This window comes from Dipodomys merriami, unplaced genomic scaffold (assembly GCF_024711535.1).
Source record: "Dipodomys merriami isolate MVZ:Mamm:240054 unplaced genomic scaffold, mDipMer1.0.p SCAF_14, whole genome shotgun sequence".
Lineage (NCBI taxonomy): Eukaryota > Metazoa > Chordata > Mammalia > Rodentia > Heteromyidae > Dipodomys > Dipodomys merriami.
This window is the reverse complement of record NW_027202715.1, coordinates 26,149,913-26,173,214: the sequence shown is the minus strand read 5'-3', so window position 1 is coordinate 26,173,214 and position 23,302 is coordinate 26,149,913. Positions and strand designations below refer to the sequence as shown.

Sequence of the window (23,302 nt, the reverse complement as noted above, 5' to 3'; positions counted from 1 at the left end):
TAAAAAACCATTTGACTCCAGTAGCCCAGGGTCAAACCCATATAGCTAGAGACAATTTACTTAAAGAAAGCTGGATAAAAAACAAATCATTTAAATAGGGATACAGGTGGACCCTTGCAACAATGAGATGTACAAGTCGTTATGTTGAAAACGAACTTTACAACTTTTGTGTGTGTGGGGAGGATTAGGTGGGGGGATGGGGGGAAGGATGGGAAGGGATGGGAAGGGGAAACAAAGGAGGAGGCTACAATGCTTGATAGGAAATGTACTCATTATCTCGCCCATGTAATTGTAACTCCTCTGTACAGTATTTTCACAATAAAAAAAAGACACACACAAAAAAAGAAAGCTGGATAAAATGAAAATTGAAATTTGTCTGTTAATTTTGAAGTTACAAGTTGAGATACATATAAAAGCAAATGACTGCCATTTCTAGTTAAACAGAAATATCAATTACACTTAAATTTAGGGATTTAGTTCCTCATTTTGCAACTATGTGGTTGCTTACCAAATTATTATTTGGTTAGTTATTTGGTTACCTCAGTCTATTTATAGAGTCCATTCAAACTAGGCCTCTCATCATTTGACTATTTTGTTAAAAGATCAATAAATGTTTAGGTCTGTGATTGTCATATTATATTTCAAAGTAATTTCATTTGAAAAGTATTTTTTAAGGTTCTGGGATTGAATCCAAGCCTTATACTCCCAGCCTTTTTGCTGGTATTACAGGTAAGCAGTGGTATGCCTGGCTTAAAAAGCATATGTTGATGTCATGTTTGGTGTGTGTACATATTCATGCAAGACCAGAGTTCTCTTTTACCCTCTGCACACAAGAATTTACCCTGATCTGTTGCATGAGAAGGACTGAAATATAATATGACAACAAGATACATAATTCTGGAAATTCCAGAGGAAAAAAATCATTATTTATTAGGAGATAAAAGAGAAATATATAGTTGAAAAAAGAAAGAAAGAGAAAGGAAGGAAGGAAGGAAAGGAGGAAGAGAGAGGAAGGAATGAAAGGAAGGAAGGAAGAAAGGAAAAAAAGGATAAGAGAGGAAGGAAGGATAAATACTTTAAATTGTATCAAAACATTTAAAAACAATGAGGTGACTACAGGACATTAGCTTTTACAGTATGCAGTCCCCAGCCATAAAGCAGGTATTCTAATAAGTCACAACATACTGAAAAAGTTAAAAGAATTATAGTGCAGGTAGGCATTTCTACTATTTAGGTTCCCAATGAAATTTGTGTGACTCAAAGAAGGAATCAGTCATTAAAATGAGCACAGAAAAATGGCAATATTGTCTGGCCCAAGAAACAAAATGACTATACTTGCTGGTAGAGGCAGAGGGCAATATGGTAGGACGTGGTTTCTGAGCATCAAATGAGTCAAGAAAGAAGCTTAAATATAATATAGATTCTACCACAGTATACATTCCATTATTTTAGCAAAACTTCAAAATTTGCCATCCTTACCATATTTATTCACTTTGGGAAGTTTTCCAATGGAGCTTTTGAACATGTCATTTACTAAATTAAGCTATAGACTATGATCTGCTCAAAATTACTATATTTTTTGAATTTTATTTTGTGGTGCTAGGGACTGAATATGTTAGGCAAGAGTTCTACCACTGAAGCTACCTCAAATGTATTGGTTCTTTCCCCCCAGTAAAACAGAAAATGGTTTCTTCAAACACATAAAATATGGTCCAATCATAGTTTTCAAATGATTTTTTTTCTTTCCAAGTCGATTATATTTTGAAAATAGTTTTGTCTAGGGTGAGTTTTCACTTAGTTCACAATCAAAAGTTGATTTTTTATTTAAAAAAGAAAGTTTAGAGTAAATCTTAGAATGGCCTTTTTGTATTTAAAAAGAAATTAAGCCAGGCGCCAGTGGCTCATGCCTCTAATCCTAGCTACTCAGGAGGCTGAGATCTGAGGATCATGATTCAAAGCCAGCCTGGGCAGGATAGGCTGTGAAATTCTTATCTCCAATAAACCACTCAGAAAACCGGAAGTGGCGCTGTGGCTCAAGTGGTAGAGTGCTAGCCTTGAGCTGAAGAGCTGAGGGATAGTGTCCAGGCCTAGACAGAGTTCAAGCCCCACAACAAACCAAACAAAAAAAAAAAAAGGAAATGAACCATAAACATTAATCAGCTTTCTATTTTGAGATTCAGATGTAGACAATAAACATATCAGCTTTTTGCTTAATAGAAACAAATGGAAAGAAAGTAACCCAGATAATTAATGACACTTGATTTTAAGTTGGAAAGTAGGTTTACAGTAAGACTTGATGACAATCAGTAACACCAAATATGCATTCTTTAAGTGATAAACAAATTAATAATCTCAAGATAATGGGGAGGGTTAGTAACTTTAGGAAGCATTATACTTCAAAGATAAGAAATGAAAGAAAGCTGAGAGTTAAGTTTCATTGTAGTAAAATTTACAAGTACCTTCTTCAACATCTGAGATATACTCGCCATCACTGAGCATTTCAGGAGCGTTGGCTTTACGAACTGCACGATTTAAGCGAACAATGTAAGTATATGAAAAATAGTCACTGCCAACACCTCAATATAACATTTCAATGTCTCCGAAAACATCCTGTGAAATGAACTGTCTTCAGGAGCCAACGAACATATGATCATTCACAAATATTACAAACCCAAAGGACACTCCATACCTTCATCATCGGACATATCAAGGACTTCATTCATTGTTTCTGGAACATTCATTTTGTGCTTCTCTATGATGGTCTGGAATAAAAAAAAGCATCACTTTAGTGTGAGCAGACTATATATTTTAAGGAGACTATTCATTCCTGGGAGACAATTCATTTCTTTCTTAATCCATTGATTTCTATTAAATTTTTTTTTTTTTGGCCAGTCCTAGGGCTTGACCTCAGGGCCTGAGCACTGTCACTGAGCTTCTTTTTGCTCAAGGCCAGCATCTACCACTTGAGCCACAGCACCACTTCCTGGCCTTTTCTGTTTATGTGATGCTGAGGAATCGAACCCGGGGCTTCATACATTCTTGGCAAGCACTCTACCACTAAGCCACATTCCCATCCCTAATCCATTGATTTCTTATGGGACTTTCGGTCTTCATGAGTAACAAGGAGCCCCAGGTGGAAGAATTCTAGTGGTATAGCATGATAGCACAGCATAAAAGGTTTAGGTTCCTAATATGGCTTTTCAAAAGGAAAGAAGAAATTAAGGGGGCTGGGTGGAGAATGATGAAAGAGATAATACTGATTCACATGCATTGTACTCATGAACTGCCATGTTGAATTGAAACAACTACTTGTACAACTCCTTGAAGATAGTAACAGTTGTTTGTTTTTTTTTAAGCTATCTCCTCTTCTACTCAACCACCAAAAGTTTACATATTCTCTTGAATCTGCCATCCCATTCCATGAAAGATCTTTTGGGTGATAATAAGCCAAATTAACAGCAAGAAATATGTCTTTATTACTTGTGTCAAGCCTAACTTATGTTGTATTCTCCTCTGGTGTGTACTTTTAATTCTTAAGATAACGTGAACATAGTAAATATTTTAGAGTAATACAGTCACACAATAAATTGTAGACTGTAGGTTCTGTTTTAAAGATAGCATTATTCCAGAGCAAATGCCTGTTGAATGTCTAGTAACTGATTCTCTATGGTTCCCTGGTAACTTTATATCTATGCAGGCCATATACATCCGAAAGATACCATTGGTAGCATTTCTTAGAAAATTGTAGACTTTTGCTTAAAAACATTCTGAACACATACAAAGCTAAGGGTGTAACAAAGAGATTTTTAAATCCAGATTGAACTCAATGCAGATGGCCTTGTGCTTACTAGGCAGGTACCCTACCATTCAAGCCATTGGTTATTTCTTGAGGTAGAGTCTCACTTTATTCCCTGAATGACTTAGGCTACAATCCTCCTACTTATGCTTCCCCATCCTAGGTATATACCCTGGGGTCTGGGATAATAGGCAGGCACCACAGCTCCTGGCCATGGGTTCAGATGGAATCTTACCCACTTCACTATTGCCTGGGCTGGCCTTGAACCCAGATCTCCCAATCTCCATCTTCCTGTGCCTAGTTTCAATGGAATCTTTTTGTATCAGTATGAGCACGTTGTGGAGGCCTTATTTTCTTCTTTAGGAGGAAGAAATGGACCTTTCCTGATGGTACACAGTGTCTTCTCTCTTGCAAACCTAAGTCACCAGTTAAGCCCGCTGATGACATTGGAAGTGAAATGGCTCTACTTTATTGATGTTATGTCTACTGGAATTTCACAGTTCCTGAAATTGAAGTGGTACTTTTTTTGCGACTCTACTTTTTCTTTCTTTCTTTTTCTTTTTTGTCAGTTGTGGGGCTTGAACTCTGGGCCTGGGCTCTGTCCCTCAGCTCTTCAGCTCTAGGTGAGCATTCTACTACTTGATCCACAACACCATTTCTGGTTTTCCAAGTGGTTTATTGGAGATAAGAGTCTCACGAACTTTTCCTGCCCGGGCTGGCTTTGAACCATGATCCTCAGATCTCAGTATCCTGATTACAGGCGTGAGCCACCAGTGCCTGGCAACTCTACTTTTTCTTACAGTATTTTTATTCCAAAGAAACATTCTGAAATTTCCTAATGGGTAAGAAAACTAGTTGAATAAGACTTGTGTTTTGAGCTATTACACGTCTCAGGTTTTTTACATTGAAAAAACAGTCTCATTGCAGTGACTTCATTGTGTTTGTGTGTGTGTGTGTGTATGCACATGTGTGAGCACATGCATGCGTGCATGAGCACAGGTCCCTGGGCTTGAACTCAGGGTCTAGGTGCTCTCCCTGAACTTTCATGCTCAAAGTTACTGCTCTATCACTTGAGCCACATCTCTACTTTCAGCTTCTTTGGTAGTTAACTGGAGATAAGAGTCTCACAGGATTTCTTGCGGCTGCGGGCAGTGAACCACAATCCTCAAATCTCAGCCTACTGAGTAGCTAGGATTACAGGCATGAGCCACCAGCACTGGGCATAGACTTCACACCTTTATAGCCCTGTCCCACTGGGTCACTGTTAAACAGTTTATCTCCTTCATCCTCCTCCTTCCCAGTGCTAGAGAGAGAGCTACAAAACTAAGAATAATAAATACTGCTTGTTTACACTCTTCAGAGAATTTAATGATAGTTGGTGTAAGATAATGAAATACTCGAGAAGTATATATCATGATGTGTTGGAAATGTGACCTGGTTGATAACCAGAACTATTACAGCAATTATCTTCCTCTTTTAAAAATGTCGAAATTTCTCTGTTCTGATCTACAGGTTTTTTTTTTTTTAATTAAAACTTTTAAAGCCAGCACATGACCAAAGAACTCAGCTTGCAAGTAGTTACATACACCTTAAAGTGTTTTATTTGTTTTTCTTTTAGTTTTGCCAGTCCTGGGGATTGAAATCTGGGCCTAGGCCCTGTCCTTGAGCTTCCTTTGCTTAAGGCTAGTGCTCTAGCACTTGAGCCACAGCTTCTGGCTTCTTTGAATAGTTTATTGGAAATAAGAGTCTCACGAACTTCTCTGTCCTGGCTGGTTTTGAATTGTGATCCTCAGATCTCAATCTCTTGAGTAGCTAGGATTACAGGCATGAGCCACTGGTGCCCAGCTGTCCCATGTGTTTATATGGAGCACTGTGCAGGCAGTACAGTGCTATTTGGGAAATGATAGAAAGGGCAACAAAGCCAGTATTGCCAATGTTCTGTGACCTAAATTCATATTGTACAGATTCAATCTGGGGTCTGTGTGTTGAGTCCGCATTAGGAATAACTCACATGAGCCTCTGATAGAGGGTAATAACTGCTCTTTGTCCCAGAATGACCACATCCTTGTCTGAAGGACCCAGACAGAGTTAAAAGGAAATGACTTATCTGACAAGCTGAAGCTTCAAAAACTATTAGGCTACCAGGTGCTGGTGGCTCACACCTATAATCCTAGTTACTCAGCAGGCTGAGGTTCAAAGCCAGCCCAGGAAGGTAATTCTATGAGACTCATCCTCAATTAACCACCAAAAAGCTAGAAGTGGAGCTGTGGCTCAAATGGTAGAATGCTAGCCTTGAGAACAAAAGCTCAGGGACAGTGCCTGGGCACTGAGTTCAAGCCCCAGGACTAGCCTGTGCATGTATGCATGAATATAAGACACAGAAACAGACATATACACACAATTCTGTTTGTCACACATGTTCATGACGTTATGTGAAACCAAAAATTATATGGATCACTGAGAAAGATATTTTTAGTGTTTCGAGGTTTCATTCAACTAAAACATGAGGGTTTTTATTATTCGGACTGCCAGCGATGAGTGACACTTTGGACTTGTGGCTCTTAATCTATGTATGGGGAAAGCAGGAGCATCTTAGAAGCACCTAGTAAGATGGTGGTGTAAGAACTGATGTTGAAGGTAACAAGGTGCTGGGTCCATTACTCACAGTTGTGGTAATGGTCTCTTCCGTCACCACCTTCAGAGTGTCCACCACGGAGATGTAGCCAAGGCGTCTGGCAATGGCAAGGGCAGTATTTCCATTCTGGCAATGAAAATATAGGCAAGGAATTTACAAATCTCAGGTCACATGTTTTGCATATCACATAGTATAAGGTGAGTGTCTCATCAGACATATCCAATTGTCTTACCAAAATTACATTTCATTAGGGTCATCATCATAGGGTTGAGATCTTAAATGTCCCCTCTTCCCCACACTCATGCACTAAAGTTTGTTCCACTGTTGGCATCACTGTGGGGAAGCAGTGGAAACTTTTAAGAGGTGAATCTTAGTTGGAGGAAGAAGGTCATCAGTGGTGTACCTTTAAGAGATTTATGGGATTCTGCCCCGTTGTTTCTCTTGGCTTCTAGCCTGTCATGATCTAAAAAGCTTTAGTAGACCCTATGCCTTATACCATGCTGTTTGCTTTCATGATAGGTCCAGAGAGACAGGGCCAAGAGGCCATAAACCAAAGCCGCTGAAATGGTGAGCCCAAATAAACCTTTGCTCCTTGGAAACTGTCAATCTCGGGTATTTTGTTATAGTGATGGGATGTTGACTGACACACAAGCCTTGCTCAAAGCCCACCTAATCTCTTTCTACTCCCACAGCAGAGTCTGGACAATTACATAGGAAATACAAGAGGCTTTGTCAAATTCGAAGTAAGAATCACTGAAACATAGGTGTGTTTTCTTTCCTTACTAGGAGGCCATACAATGAGTACTTTTAAAGTATAATACGCTCCTTACATCTCTCTCTCTGAACAGTTCACAAGAATATCGTTATTATCTTTTTCTCTGGTTAGACAGAAGGTTCTGTGCAGCCTAGTAATGAAACTTGAAAATGGAACATTGGAATATGATGAAAAAAGTGAGAAGACACCAGTGTCGGGGCTCCCCTATCTCTTCTTCCCGCTTCCGTTGAGCGAGGCCGAGGCTTACCACAGTGAGTTCATTGGGGGAGGCATTGTTCTGAAGCAAGACATTGATTATATGCGTGTGGCCCTGCTGGGCGGCTTGGTGCAGGGGTGTGTACCCATTCTGTGGAGACAAGATGGAAGAAATGACTCATACTTCCGTGGATACAAAAAGCAACGATTTTGGTGGAAAGGAAAGAGCAAGCTGCATACCTTTGTTTTGGCATTAACTTTTGCAGAATGCTGGAGTAGGAAATTAACTATCTTGATGTTTCCATAGTGACAGCCCACATGGAGTGGTGTATAGCCCATCTGTAATTATATTTTATAGAAAAAGAAACATCATAAGTACACTTTTAGTAACAGCTATCCTAAATAGAAGTAACATTATTATTCAACTTTTTGATGGGAAATAGTTGTTGTTGTTGTTCTCTTAAAAAAATACCCTTAATATTTCTCAGAGTTAATATTAGGTATGAATAACAATGGTCTCCTGCCTTCCTAATCTTGAATTTGCACATGAAAAACAGTTATTTAACGTTCTAAATGCTGCCTCTTAGATCATGCTCATTTCCTTCACATCAGAACTGTTCAAGATGAGTTGGGTTCTGGTGGGTCACACCTGTCATCCTAGCTACTTAGGATGCTGAGATCTGAGGATCAAGGTTCAAAGCCAGGCCAGGCCAAAAAAATGGTGGTGAGACTTAAATGTAGAGCACCAGTCTTGAGCAAAAATACTAAATGAGAACATAAGGCCCTAGTAGCAGCACACTAAAATAGTACTGTTCAAGACAGGAAGGGAGAAGGATGGAGAGATGTTCAGCCTAGATAGGTTGATTTTTGTAGCTGCTTGTCCAGGGTCAGTTTGAGGCTAGTCCAGGAAGAAAAGCCAGCTAGATTGAATCTCTATAAGGATCAGCAAAAAGCAGGGCTTGAGGCATAGCTCAAATGATAGAGTACCAATCAAGCAAGTAGGAGGTTTTGAGTTCAAACTATTGTACTGACCAAATAAAACATAAAAAAATAAAGCCTTGCTTCATCTAAGCCAAATAACACTGACCATTTAAGCTGGTGATGAGCAGCACAATTCATCTCAATTCATTTAATAAAGTTCAAAGGCAAATGTAGCAGGGAGTATAAAAGGAAGGTAGTGAGGAAGGCTGCCAAGGCTGTAATGGGACTCTGCTCACAAGGACAAACAGCCCTTGATAGCTTCATTATTATTATTTGAAAAAACAGCCAGAAACTGGTGGCTCAGGCCTGTAATCCTAGCGACTCATGAGGCTGAGATGTGAGGATCGCAGTTGGAAGCCAGCCCTGGCAGGAAAGTCTGTGAGACTCTTATCTCCAATTAACCACTAGAAAATTGGAAGTGGCTCTGTAGCTCAAAGTGGTAGAGCACTAACCTTGAGCAAAAGGAGCTCAGGGACAGCACCTATGCTCCAAGTTAAAGCCCCTTGACCGATCGTGGGGCTTGAACTCTGGGCCTGGGCGCTGTCCCTCAGCTCTTCAGCTCAAGGCTAGTGCTCTACCACTTGAGCCACAGCGCCACTTCTGGTTTTTTTTTTCTGCTTATGTGGTGCTGAGGAATCGAACCCAGGGCCTCATGCATGCAAGGCAAGCACTCTACCACTGAGCCACTTCCCAGCCCACCAACATTTTTTTAAAAATAATAATAAACATTTAAAAATTACAAAGATAAGCCATGAATCACATGTTCTATATCCTACCCAGAAGCTGCTTATAGGTATCTTTTTTCTTCTTACCCAGTGAGAGCTGAAAGCTTTTGGGATATAAACCCTCCCTCTCTTTGCTCCCTATGTTAAGTAGTAAGTACAAGCAACCATAGCTATCCTTCTGCTCTACTCGAATTATTGAGCATTCACAGCTTCACTTCTTTTGGTTGGCTGTGCTCTCTGCCAAGAAAGAAAATAAAGAAGGAAAGAAAAAGAATTTGCAAGAGACAGAAATTATACTTTGTAAAAGTCAGGAAAAGAAACGCTTTGAGATATTCCACTGAAGAGATAAGACTGTGGCCTTAGTTGAGCTGGGTTGAGAGGAAATCCTGGCAGACACCTGGCATACACACTGCCTGCCAAAGGGAAGCCTGGCCCTCTATACCCCGCCCCTCGCACCCCTCCCCCCCCACCACGCTGGCCTGGAAAACCTTCTCAGGCTTTCTGACTGAATTTGGGTGCATGCCTTTGATATGTGAGGGCATGAAATCACTGACAACCCTGACCTAGTTGCTTTTAGATTCTATAGCTATAAAAGAAAAATGAAGAGGGTGGATATGGTTGCATGTATCAAAATCAAACAATGGAAATGTTTAGGGGAGGGGAGAAGGAGAGGTGGGGGAGAATGTTATAGTGGAATTCTCTTGTACAACTAATGTATGTTCAGGGGAAAAAAAAGAAGATGGAGAAGTAACCTAATAAAATATTTCAGTCTTTATGTGTACATGTTGGGAAGGGGTATGATATAATAATGAGTGGACACATTTACCACAAATCTGCAAATTTCTAAAGTAGGGAACTCTTCTTGATGAAAATATTCGAGCAAAATAAAGAAAATAACCTAAATTCAGTCTGACTTGGATGACTGTAATCTTTTTTTACCTGGGTAACTCTTCCTGACACTTTTGTATTATTAATATCTTCAACAAGTTTTTACACTTCAGAACTTACTCGTATTGCATTCAAAAATGTTTATTTATTTAGATATTTATTTTTGTGTGCCAATACTGAGGTTTGAACCCAGAGCCTGGGGGATATCTCTGAGCTTTTTTTGCTCAAGGCTAGCTCTCTACCACTTGAACCACAGCTCCACTTTCAGATTTTTGGTGATTAACTGGAGATGTCTCATGGATTTTCCTGCCTGGTCTGGGTTTGAACCATGATCCTTAGAACTCAGCCTCCTGGGTAGCTAGCATTACAGGTGTGAGTCATCTGCATGCAAACATGTTTTTATTTATATATAACATTTGATAAGCATTATTTTTTGTGTCAGATGTGACATATATTAAGACGAGTTGTATTTTAGAGTTGTATTTCAGAGTAAATTAAAAAAATCGGATAGGACCAGTTAACAAAATTAAGCATCTAAAGAAAATGTTCAGAGAAGAATACAAAGTCAGGTCTTTGATAACAACAAAAAGTATCCATTTTCTTATCTGTTTTTGAATAAGAGTTTACTCAGCTTTTTTTCTTCTTCTTTCATTGTGAAAGAGATACTATGTTCTGGGTAGAAGTGGGAGGATTTGTGCCATCATGAGAAAGCACATAAAGATCACAAAAAGTAATTATTAACCCTTTGTTTCATTTAGTCTTTTTCAAAAATCATGCTGAATAAAGGTGTGTGTGTGTGTGTGTGTGTGTGTGTGTGTGTGTGTGTGTGTGTGTGTGTGTGTGTGTGTGTGTGTGTGTGTGTGTGTGTGTGTGTGTGTGTGTGTGTGTGTGTATATTTAGTCAGTCACAAAACTTAAGTACAAGGGTTTACATGCTACTCTTAAAAGCCAGATCTGTGGCAAAACTCCCCAATGTTAGAAGGGGAGTGGGGGAGGGGCATATAAAAACAAGTATCTGTGAGACACAACCAAAGGTTTTGGTTTTTTTTGTGGAAACCTACATTTGAAGCACTCTGGATAAAAGCTGTGACTAAGGGATGTTCCTCCTATACAACAGGGTGCGGGTGCTTCCACCCTGGAGACACTAAATGGCACTTCACATGGACATGCTCCTTTTTATGGGAAGGGGGAAGGGCTGAGGTACCTTTGTCTGGGCGTCCACGTGTGCCCCTTGGTTTACGAGGACTTCGGCTACATTCACTCTGTCTTCCTGAGCAGCCAGGTGGAGAGGGGTGAGGCCATTCTGCAAAAGATCCCAAGGGCACAGTCATCTCACAGGAAGCAAAGTAGTGTATGAAGTCATGTTTGAGAAATGACTCATAAATTCTAGGAGAGTAAGCCTGACATTTCTCTGTTAAAAAAAAGTATCAGTTCATATGCCATACCATAATAGTCCTATGACATCACTTCAGTTTACAGGTTTCACCAAAATGTTTAAGCAAACCCAAAAGTTGTCAAGATTCTTCTGTTTAGTGCATCCATCCGCATGTTGCTTTGCATTGATTTCACTGTGGTAATATTTAAAGTAAACCCTAGACATTGTACTAGTGTCTCTCTCCAAACAAAATTATACTAAAGTTTTAAGATATTATCAATGGCACACACATCATAAAAATTATTAAAAGAATATCAGGTTACAAAGTAAATGTTGGCAAATGATGATCCTATCTTAATTAATACTCAAGGCCTAATGAATATTTTCTGTGTGTTGTGTTTTGGTAGGAAAGATCAACTGTGAAATGTAATGTGAATGCTATGAGAATTTCTCGGTCACTTAAATGCTGTATAAGTTTGATAAGACTATTTGAAAGTGACAGTACCGGAGAAACTTCAGATTACATGGTTTTTCTCTTGGCCAAGAAAAATTTACTAAGCTTAAATTCTAATTTTAAAAACTTCCATAATTGTGAAGCATTTTTTCCCTAAGGAATAGTTAAAGAGAAAGTGGGCAGATGAACATGCTCTTGGATTATTTTCTCACATATATGATGAGTATAGAAGTTAATATTCAACTTGAGTCTGCAAAGCCTTCTTCTCACACTACCTTATATCTGTGCAATGAAAATGTCAGCCTGTTTTACCTGTCAGAGGGAAAGAGCAGACCCAAGGCAGCTTCAGCAAGAGCACAGAGCCCTCCAGACAGACCGCGTTACTTATTTAGGAGTCCCTAGTCCATAGAGAAATGACAGGACTCTGAAAGAGTCATGTGCTCATGACTTTTTAATGATGTTGATAGAATTTGGGAGGTGGATCCCTCAACTGAATAACAGGGGAGAGGAGAACCAATGTATTCACTTGAAGTCCAAGAAAAACAACTGGGGGAAAATTGGCATCAACCAAATACTGACATAAACACAGAACCATGTTCCATATTTGGCTTTAGAGGTAATAATGTTTTTAGCTGTAGCCTTCTGTACAAGTGGCATGGTCACCCTGTGAGGTTTTAACTATTCAAAGCTCTGAGGAGACTTTAGTGAGTGGACCTAAGAGAAGACGGAGAAATTTAATCTCGACCCACTCACTACCTACTCCTGCCCCCTGTCTAGGTACACCTAGGCTGTTCCCATGAATCCTTACCTTCTTCTGTTGACATAGAGCCACCTCTACCTTCCCAGCCTTCTCCTTCTCCTTGTCCCACGAAAGGGATGGCCACATTATTATTATATACTCACCCCTTTAAGAAGCGTCATAACTCTGCCTTATTTTGCTTTCTTATTTGTTGTCCTCAAACCACTGCAAGCTTGTTGAGGCAAGAATTATATCTTTAATCTGTATATAACCTATGTCCTGCAGCTAGCATTTAATCCAGTGTGGATTAAGTCAGAAGAAAATTCAGACTTTTTTGTGATAAAGGAAGAATTAAACAACGAAGGAGGAATTAAGTAAAATTTTGCTTTTATATTGATGGTTTTAGTTAAATACACACACAAACACACCTAGGACTGAACTCAGAGCATTTCTACTTGCTAGGCTGGAGCTCTACTACTTGGGCCTCAGCAGCCCTTTGGGTTTTAGTTTTTAGATACTAGAATGATAACTTTGACAGGACCAACCTTGAACCCTAATTTTGTCTCCAGTAGCATTATGCCAGGCTCATACATATATACATACATACATATATATGCGTATATATGTATATGTATACACACATTTAAAACTACTGTAAAGGTTACCATAGCTCTGTGTTATGAGTTAACTGTTAATCTTTTATGGAGTTTGGACTATTGTTCCCTTTAAATGACATTAAAAATCAGTTATATAAACTTAGAGTAATAGCTCTGTTTAACATTCATTCAAGTGTATAAAAATATAAGTGTTGTAAAATCTATGTGGGACCCTAAGAACTCCACTGGCAAAATGGGATCAGGTCAAATACAGTGCTTCAACATTAACCTTCGGCTCATGATCTTTTTCTTAAAATCACCAGTAAAGGGATTAATTTTTTTTTGTCTAGTAAACATTTTCGCAGAAGTTAAATCTTTAAAAGTGCTTTTTAATAAGGAAGGAAAAAAACATGCAGAGTAAAATGGGAGTGTTGTAAGGGTAGATTGAGAGAACTAGAGAGACATCTCTGCAAAGAAATATTATCTGATGAAATGGGTGATATCAATCAAGATACAGTACACTAATATGTGATTTGTTAAATGACAATCCCTTTTGTGCAATTAAAGATAATAAAAAATATAATTAAAAGCCAGCCATTATCTTTTTTTTTTTTTTTGGGGTCCGGTCATGGGGCCTGAACTCTGGGCCTGGGCGCTGTCCCTCAGCTCTTCAGCTCAAGGCTAGCACTCTACCACTTGAGCCACAGTGCCACTTCCAGCTTTTTTCTTTTTGCTTATGTGGTGCTGAGGAATTGAACCCAGGGCCTTGAGCATGCAAGACGAGTGCTCTACCACTGAGCCACCTTCCCAGCCCAGTCAGCCATTATCTTCATCTACTAAAGAATAGCACTGAGGTAGAGAGAGGTAATCTAATTTGCTCAAATTACATTACTAAGAAGTCCGATTTAAGATTAAAACCCTCTGTGATTTCAGTGATTCTAGTAGACACCAGAATGTGCTTCAGTTTGAGAAAGGTTTTCTTCCTTAAGATTAAGTTGAACTTGACAGCAAACACTAGTCCTATATGCTAGCAATTTTCCCATCTAGTCACTGAAACAGTTACTCTAACTGATGCTATTAAAATAAACTCCCAGAAGCAGCAATGCTGCCAATTTCTCTTTGTAATCAAAACAAACAAACAACAAAAAAAAAATGGAGACCGACAAGTAGGAATAGAAGCCTAAGAGATATTTGTGGGATAAAACAATAGGCTACAATTTACAACTTCTTATTTCATACGCTGTACAGAGAGAATATAATTCTTCAAGTTATCTTGATTACAAAACTTGTTACTACAAAACCTTTCTGGATCTCATTTTATAGAGCTAAATATCCATCTATCCATCCATCCATCCATCTATCACACATATGTAATTTAATTACGTGACTGAATTACTTACCATTAATTCTTTTCAAAGTTTTGAGTTTTTCTTGTGTGTGTGTGTGTGTGTGTGTGTGTGTGTGTGTGTGTGTGTGTGTGTGTGTATCTGTGTGTATGTGTATGTTTATCTGTGTGTGCCAATACTGGGGCTTGAACTCAAGGGCTCACTTGGCTTTTTTGGTCAAAGCTGGCACTCTACCACTTGAGCCATACCTCCACTCCTGGCTTTTTGCTAGTTAATTGGAGAAAAAGAGTTTCTTGGACTTGTGTGTCAAAGCTAGCTTCAAGCATAAGCCATCAGCTATGTCCAAGTTTTTGCTATGATAAAGAACACTTCAATAAACATCTCTGTGTAATGTTTCACTTTTGCATCTATTATTTAATCCAGATTTTCTCCTTATTTGGGGGGACTTTTCTGAAGGGTGAAGGTCTTTTTGTGCAGTTTGTTTTGTATACCAAGAAAAAGGTTACCTTGTTGCTCAGGTTCACATTCGCATTTCTACTGAGGAGCAGAGACACCATGTCCACATGCCCTTCCTGAGCTGCGAGATGGACAGAAGCAATCCCTTGCCGAGTAACTGCATTGGCATCAGCACCATATTCCAGCAGAGTTGTGGCTATGTCCATCTGGTTCTTTTTGGCAGCGATGTGCAGTGGCGTGTACCCATTCTGTCAACATAAATCACTTGGTCACAGGCCTAGTTACAGGATCAAAACATGTGCTGTGCATGCTTCTCTGTTCTATTGCTTTTGGTGGTTTGAAAAACTATGATTTGGTATTAAAAAAAATCATGGCTAATTAATTGGTATCATCAGTGGAGTACCTCTATGTCTCTGAATTTTCAAAGTAGGAGAAATGTAACTTAATATAGACAGTTGTAATCTAAGAGAATCAGAGTAGTTTTGGTTTTCCAAAAGGGATACAGATTTTTTTTTCATTTATAGGTCCTTATCATAGTAGGCACTCAATAATTACTTTTATTTTTAATTGAGAACAGGAGGGAACTAATATGCAATAATAAGATATGGTAATATTGGGACATGTTTAAGATTATTCAAAATTTTATGTATGTATCATAAATGTATGTTATCATAAATGTAGGTGTGTATGCTAGAACTGGGACTTGAACTCAAGGCCTAGGCATTCTCCCTTGCTTTGTCATTTAAGGTATTAAGGTATAGCTCCACTTCTGGCTTTTTACTGGTTAGTTGTATATAACAGTCTTAGATTTGTCTGTCTCAGCTGGCTTTGAACTAGGATTGTCATATCTCAGCCTCCTGAGTAGCTATAATTACAGACATGAGCCTCTAGCAAAATTCCATTAAAAAAACAAACAACATTATTGGCCATCTTCTATAGTTCAGATATGTACCCCAAAGTTATGTGTTACAAAGTCCCTCTCCAGGGTAAGTGGAATCTGTAAGAGGCAATTGGGTCATCTTCAGGCTCTTTCCTGAGTGGATTTAGGTTGTTATCCTGAGAATGTTTAATTGAGATCTAGGTTTTTGATATAAGCTTGAGATCGTCCTCCTTCCTCTATTTTTCAGTCTTTTTTTGGTCCTCCTACCTTCTGCCAGGGGATGAGACAACAAGGAGACCCATGTGAGTCCTTCAACCTTCATCTCCTTAGCTTCAAGAAACATATGAGCTTCCTGCCCGTTCTTTGTAAAGTTTTCAGCCTCAGCATCACATAACGAATCCTTAATGTTCATTGTAGTCAAGATGCTACAATCACCTCCCATTTGCCTATGTTTAAAGGGACTGCTTCAGACTCCTGTTTCTCTTGCCTTGCTCTGTGAAAAAATGCTTTTTGCACGTATGTACAGGAAGTCATTATCTAGCAGATGAAAATTTAGTTCAAGGGCAAACATCTCCATGAAGTTTTCCACCTTTTTCTACTTTCTAACCCTTAACATTGAGCTCCCAACCGGATCAAAATACTGGGAACAGTTAGGGGTACTCTGTTGTTTAAATATTGATCTCCTTTTACTAAATGTAAGTTTGTCAAGGGCACCGATTGTGCTGTATTTGTCTTTAACTGATAGTGCACAACAACTGGCTCCTATTGATTTAGTGAAGAAAGAAATCTTTAGAATTTTAGTCAAGTGCACAAAAGCTTTCAAAACATCCTTGCAACCTTCTTTAGGCTGACCCCTAGATGCTCAGCTAGAGACAATCAAACTTCCTTTTATAAATTGTTAATTAGCTGTGACTCAAGAGCCTTCAGAATCCCCTGACCTGAGGAAATGATTTGGGAGCTTTTGCCCTGGCTCACAGTCATTTAAGGGAAACACAAAATTACATTTTGATAAGGACACAAGTCTGACTCTATAAAATAAAAAATGGGAAGGGGGGTGGAAAACCCTCACATCTAGACTTTTCTGAAATCCAGTCTCTGCCAAACTGGATGAGCCAGGGTAAAAGATTTTATATCCCTATTTTTAGTTTTGACCTATGGCCATCTGGAAACCCCAACTGCCCTGTGAAGCATGTGGTTCTCTCACCAAATGCTCAGACACGCCATTTAGAGACCAATTTCTCTCATGGCTCACCACTGGTCGGAGCCCTCCCCCCCATCCCCAATGTGAGTGACAGAAAGGGATGAACTGCTTCATGAAGGTCAACCCCCCTCATGAGAAAGAATTCACAAAGTGACAATAAAATAGGAAATAGGTGAAATAAACATCTAACATGAAGTAAGTAGTGTGATGAAGGCAAGGTGAAGTCAGAGTTTAGCCTCTATCATTTCATCCTTTTCTCTTCCTGCTTTTCTCCTCATAGAACCTTCAAGTTCATCACTTTGTTCAACCCCTAGCTAAGCTAAGACTGCTCACTTCCCCTCTATCCTCTCAGAAATGACAGTTGTCTTGATCTCTTCTAATTCCAGCCCCAAATCCTAAATTGTAAGGAAGATTTATCAAGAGAAGCTATGCATCACTGAAATACATGTCTGTTCCCAATAAATTACACATTATTGCTTAGTGATTTATCCTGAGGTCCTTGCCTGGATACAAAGAAAAGTATAAGGAAGGAGAAAATGGCCATGGTATTGAGAATGGAAAGTTAACCTTGAAGAGCTCCAAGAAATATTTACAATAATGAAGAGGTCATCTTGAGACCTATAAGAACTTCTCTAAGTTTTTTTTTAATAGTTCTTTTTGTTTTCTAGAAAGTACAATCATTTTCACTTGCCACACTACAGGGAAATGTATTAATTGGAAAAACGAACTAAGGAGAGATTCAATTGTAGAATTCTACCTTTCCCCCACTTTGATGAAGATAAATACTTCTCTCATATGAAAATAAAAGCAAATACAAGATACCATATTCATATCACACTTATATTCATGAACATACTAATCCACACCCATAGATTGCTGCATATTTTGTTGGAAAGCAATATGATACACAATAGATTAAGACCCACTATATCTCTCCCACATTTAGTGTCCTGCTTTTGCCTCTAACTCAAGACCAGTCTTCTTTCCAGGGAACAGATCCATTAAAATGTATGACAACAGCTCATCTGTACTTTTAGCATCCCAGTCACCTAAAAATCACAACATGTTTCTAGGCCACGTGTAAGTAAAAATATGCTGTTGGTTTTTAGAAAGAGAAGAAAGTGTAAGAAGGCATCATGCATTCCAAGATAAAAGAATAGATGTGACTTGAGAAAACTTAACACTGAGCTGCGGTCATCCCATATAGTATTCAAGTTCAGTTCAAACTGTCCCTTATTTTTCTCCGCTGCCAGAATTCAGCAACAATTGAGCTCCCCTGGAGTAATGGAGGCAGACTGCCTACCCTGTATGCATTTTCTCTCCTTCCTTAATGAAGCAATATGCCTAGCTAAAAACTACATTTCCCAGCTTACCTTGCAGACAGGTGTGGCTAGTGAAATGTATGGAGACTTGGTGGAAGCCCTATTGTGCAGACTTCCTGCTGTCTGCTGCTGGAAAAGGGACCTGGCCCCAAAGCAACATTAACAAGACGTGGTGTACATCTTGACTACAAAAAAACAGAGCCTCTTCATTTTACAACACTGTAGTGTGGATTTTTTTTCTTTTTGGAGAATAAGTCCCTGACTGAGAGAAAAATCTCTAACTAGTACTCCAGAAGATGGGGATGGCTGGCTGGACACGTGCCCGAGGTGCATTACACAGGTCTTATGGAGTCAATTATACTATGGAAATGGAATCAGTGTCCCATTAGAAAAGCCTATGTTTAATTGACTATAAATAATATGGCTAAGGGGATGCTATAGTTTTTTAAAGGATAACTTTTCTGTTCTTGGTTAAACATGTTTTGCAGATATGGATTCATGAATACTAAATCTCATTTGACAAATATACAAAGCTGGATATCAACTACAAATATACCAATTATGGACTTGAAGTGTTATTTGCAGATTGAATGCTGGGTTGGATGAGTTGTATATTTCATAACTCCTTTCTATTCTAAACTGCTTTATACTAGCTGTGACAAATTATTGTTCTCATATGAGGAATGAATAGTTTACCTACTAAATTATATACTAGTTACCTACTAAGACACTAGAGCCTGGGGCTACTTGTGAGAAAAGGAACTCAGGAGTATTAAAAATAAATTGAAATAGAATATACAACCGCTGAATTCCATTTCATATTTTCTCTTTAAAGTTACAGTAAATATACATATCAGAAGTTCGCATTTAAAGCTTTATTTTTGTGCCAATACTGATGCTTGAACTCAAGACCTAGATGCTATCCTTTAGCTTTTTGTACTCAAGACTGGTGCTTTACCACTTGAGTTATAGCTTACTTCTGGCCTTTTGGTGGTTAATTGAAGCCAAGAGTATCACCAACTTTCCTGACAGGCTGGCTTTGAACTGTGATACTCAGATCTTAGCCTCCTGAATAAACAGGATTACAGGCATGAGCCACATGCATTTAAGGCACTTGAAGTGAATAAGACAGTGGTATTAATACCTTTATATTGTTCTCCAACAATCACTACCCATCTCTAGAACATTATCTTCCTAACATGAACCTCTGCCCCTCATTCCTCTCTGTCACCCCAACCACTTTTCTACCTGTCTCTGAATATTCTGTGTACATCAGTACCATACAGTATTTGTGCTTTGACACTGGTGTATATCAGTTCACATTTGTCAAAATTTCATCTTTAAGGTGAATAAAAATATTTAGTATATGTGTGCACACGTCCCTACATTTTTATATCTTTATTTGTGGATGGACATTGGGACTATTTTGCATAATGATGTATTTTTTCTTTTAAAGATAAAATTTTACTTTCAGGTCTTGGCTTGATAAATGTTTCTCACAACTGAAGTAAGGTTAAGGTCAGAAATTAGGTGACAATGTCACATTTAGATAAAAGCATATTTGGGATTGGGAATTGAAATTCACTTCAGTAGACATAGCTCTGGAGAGGACAGGGGACAGGAAATGACTTCAAAATGCAGAAAAAAGTTTCAGGGGAGAAATACCTGTCAAAGACATCCTAGCTAAAGTAAGAAAACCTCTTTCAAAATACTTAGAGTCGGGGCTGGGAAGGTGGCTCAGTGGTAGAGTGCTTGCCTTGCATGCATGAGGCCCTGGGTCGATTTCTCAGCACCACATAAGCAAAAAAAAAAAAAAAAAAAGGAAGAAAGAAAAAAGCCGGAAGTGGCACTGTGGCTCAAGTGGTAGAGTGCTAGCCTTGAGCTGAAGAGCTGAGGGACAGCGCCTAGGCCCAGAGTTCAGGCCCCATGATGGGACCCCCCCAAAAAAAATTACAAAATATTTAAAGTAACCTAGAACAGCTTAGATTCACTGACTTATTGCTATGATCTAAGTATTAAATTTAAACAAAGAGTACACAATCCACCTCAAAATAAAAAAAATGAGGAATTCTAAAAGATCCTTCAACCAATAGGATTCAGTAGAAGAATACAAATCACATTTAAGCTATGATCTTGTAATATTCTGTGTCTCTGGTCATAATTACCTGTTCAATAATAGGGAACATATTAATTATACTAGTACATCCTCAAATAAACTGTTTTATGGTTTGCCACCCAAACTAGACTATCAAAGCACTAACAAAGCTGTATGTTCTATACTTCATTTATATTCTATCCTCCATTTATGTTTTTTCTCCTCTCAAATTGAAGTCATATACTGGTTAAAAATAACCTAACAGCAAGAAGAAACATTCCTTTGGCAATAATAAAAACATATTTAAAACTTGCCTACTTAATATTTGAAACACATACAACTCCAAGACAATGTTTTATGGCCAGGAAAATGTAGTACATATTTTATAACTTTGACAGATCAGAACTTTTCTTACTCCCTCAGGCAATGCTTATGTTTCCAATCTAGCTAAAGAGTATTCCAATTCTTTTTCCTCCCCAAGCTCCAGGATGCTCTAGATTTTTTTTCCAAGGGAAATCAATTGGCAAATAAATACTTATTGAGAATCTACCATATGGGTTGACTGAGTAGCTGAGGCAGAGATTTCTAGGTGCTTTTATTTCTGTGATTTTTAAGTTGTGGTTAAACAAGGCGGGTACCACAGATGAAGTGAATGTACATGGATATACAGAGACTGACAGACATTGCCCATCGATCTCCTCAGGCTGTGAATTACAGGTACCTTTGCAGCTGCGTGAGGTGAGGCTCCTTGATCCAAAAGCAGAAGGGCCACTTTCTGATTATCGTAATGTGCAGCTACATGCAGTGGAGTTAGCCCGCTCTGAAAACACGTGCAGAAACAACAACCAGGGTCAGAAGTGTCTTAATATCAAACACGAAAGTTAGGACACAGGATTAGACAACCCTGAGCATCGTTTACATTCCAGACCCATAGTACTTGGACCAAGCATTCACTTCTTATTGTCCAAGCATTCTTCATCTTTTAAATGTGTTTTAATTATCATCTACGTGGCTGTCGGGGAATATTAGAAAGTGATTGTTTTGTTATCATAGAAGTGGCCTGTTCCAGGGTGGCTGATGACTTCCTACCTTCCCAGCAGCATCTGGAGATGCGCTTTTCTGTAACAGGAGATTGGCTACTTCAAGCTTCCCATACTTTGCTGCCACATGAAGAGGAGTAAATCCTTTCTGAAAATGGAAATGAAGAAAATGAACAGAATAGGGATACAAGCATTGCTTTCTAGCACCAACAAATTATTCTAACAATGATGATCTGTTAAGTATACATTGAGGGGTCAAGACTAATGCATAATCATTTCAGAGTTGCTTTACCAAAAGGTATAGGGAGACTTTCATTGTGCTGATTGAGCTACACAATGCTACTAATTCTGGAGCTAAGCAAGTATTTCACAAGGCTGAAGTTGTGGAACTAAATCTGGGGATTGTTGTAAGGTCGTGTTGAGAATAGGTTGCAGAATCTTCTTTCATGTTGGAAGACTTGAGAAAATCCAGTGGAAGTCTGCACCTCTTGCAATATTATATTCCAAGATGGAATGATCTCTTTTCACTTTCCTTATGTCTTCACGCTATACTTACTGTCCTTACACATGCTCCAGTTTTCAGAAGTCAGATTCTTGCATCTTTGTCACTGTAGTTGAATCGAGTAATAGCCCTATTACTCATTCATTACTCTATGTCATGTAGAAAATTTAATCTAGGAGCTTGCATCTCAACTCTACTAAAGTGACCAAAGAATCATGGGAGATGAAAATTAAGATAGTCATCATTTTCCCCCACATTGTTTTCTAAGTATTTGTGATAATCTTCTGCATGGACTATCTATTAATCCTTTTTACTGACATGAAGTGAGTGACTATGGCACTAATTATTACCTTTTCAAGACATTCCATAGTCCATTTCATCTTAACTATTATATTTGCTAGATTTATGCAATATCACAAGAAAAATGAAAAAATTGCATTCTGCCCATGCAGAGCAACTGCAGGATAGTCTATTACTCTGAGACAACAGAGTTTAAAAATCAAATCATATATCAGATAATAACAATAATTACAAACTCACAATTCCTCATTTGAAAGTTTTATAAAAGCATCTATCAAAAGAGCTTTGACAATGTTTATGTACTTGGACTAAACAAGGGAAATTTTTTCAAATAGCTGTTTTTTCACACTGCAATTTAGGTCTATCAAATAACTTGCAAGAATTAACTGATTCTAGGTATCAATACAACTTCATTAGAAGATACGTTGAGACACTAACATGAATGGCAAAAACAAACTCTTCTCACAATAGAAAGAACTTGTTTTCTAGGCTTTTCTGGCCATGTTTGAGAACTACCTTGGGGACCCCCGTATAGATGCTCTTATGTAATTTCTGTACCTATGACTATGCAGGATGCTGTAATGGAAGATGTATTATAGAGTACACAGTAGGATTCTGAGACTTGCTTTCCTACCTTTGTTGTTATAGATAAGGATGCTCCATGATCCAAAAGGAATGATGCTACATCTTCATGCCCCTCTCGGGCTGAAAGGTGGAGGGGGGTGTATCCTGAAGTTGTGGCTGCATTGGGCGAAGCTCCTTGCTGTAACAGCTGTTGTACTATATCTGCCTTCCCTAGTCTGGCTGAAATGTGGAGTGGGGTTTGGTCATCCTAAACAGCAAGGTAGAAACACCGATGAGCTCAGGATACAAGTGTCACGAAAATTCCAGAACATTAGCTGCTACATGTCAGAGGAACATTCAACTCTGATTCAGTGCTAATAAATTAAGATGGCTGAAGCTTTAATGTGTTTATGATTCCTGAGGTGAATATTAATAAGT

At 38.6% G+C, this 23,302-nt stretch overlaps 1 protein-coding gene across 5 annotated transcripts in view; it reads right to left on the bottom strand.

Moving 5' to 3' along the window:
• The window catches only part of Ank3 (ankyrin 3), a 557,851-nt gene that overhangs the window by 107,829 nt on the left and 426,720 nt on the right, over positions 1-23,302 (bottom strand). For all 5 annotated transcript variants that reach the window (XM_070021046.1, XM_070021048.1, XM_070021047.1 and 2 more), the window contains 10 exons: positions 22,935-23,132; positions 21,548-21,646; positions 21,180-21,278; positions 15,011-15,208; positions 11,199-11,297; positions 7,642-7,740; positions 7,454-7,552; positions 6,462-6,557; positions 2,690-2,762; positions 2,460-2,522 (listed from right to left, as the gene is read on the bottom strand). In XM_070021046.1, the coding sequence (XP_069877147.1) occupies positions 2,460-2,522; positions 2,690-2,762; positions 6,462-6,557; positions 7,454-7,552; positions 7,642-7,740; positions 11,199-11,297; positions 15,011-15,208; positions 21,180-21,278; positions 21,548-21,646; positions 22,935-23,132 (1,123 nt within the window). The remainder of the gene's footprint in view (positions 1-2,459; positions 2,523-2,689; positions 2,763-6,461; positions 6,558-7,453; positions 7,553-7,641; positions 7,741-11,198; positions 11,298-15,010; positions 15,209-21,179; positions 21,279-21,547; positions 21,647-22,934; positions 23,133-23,302) is intronic.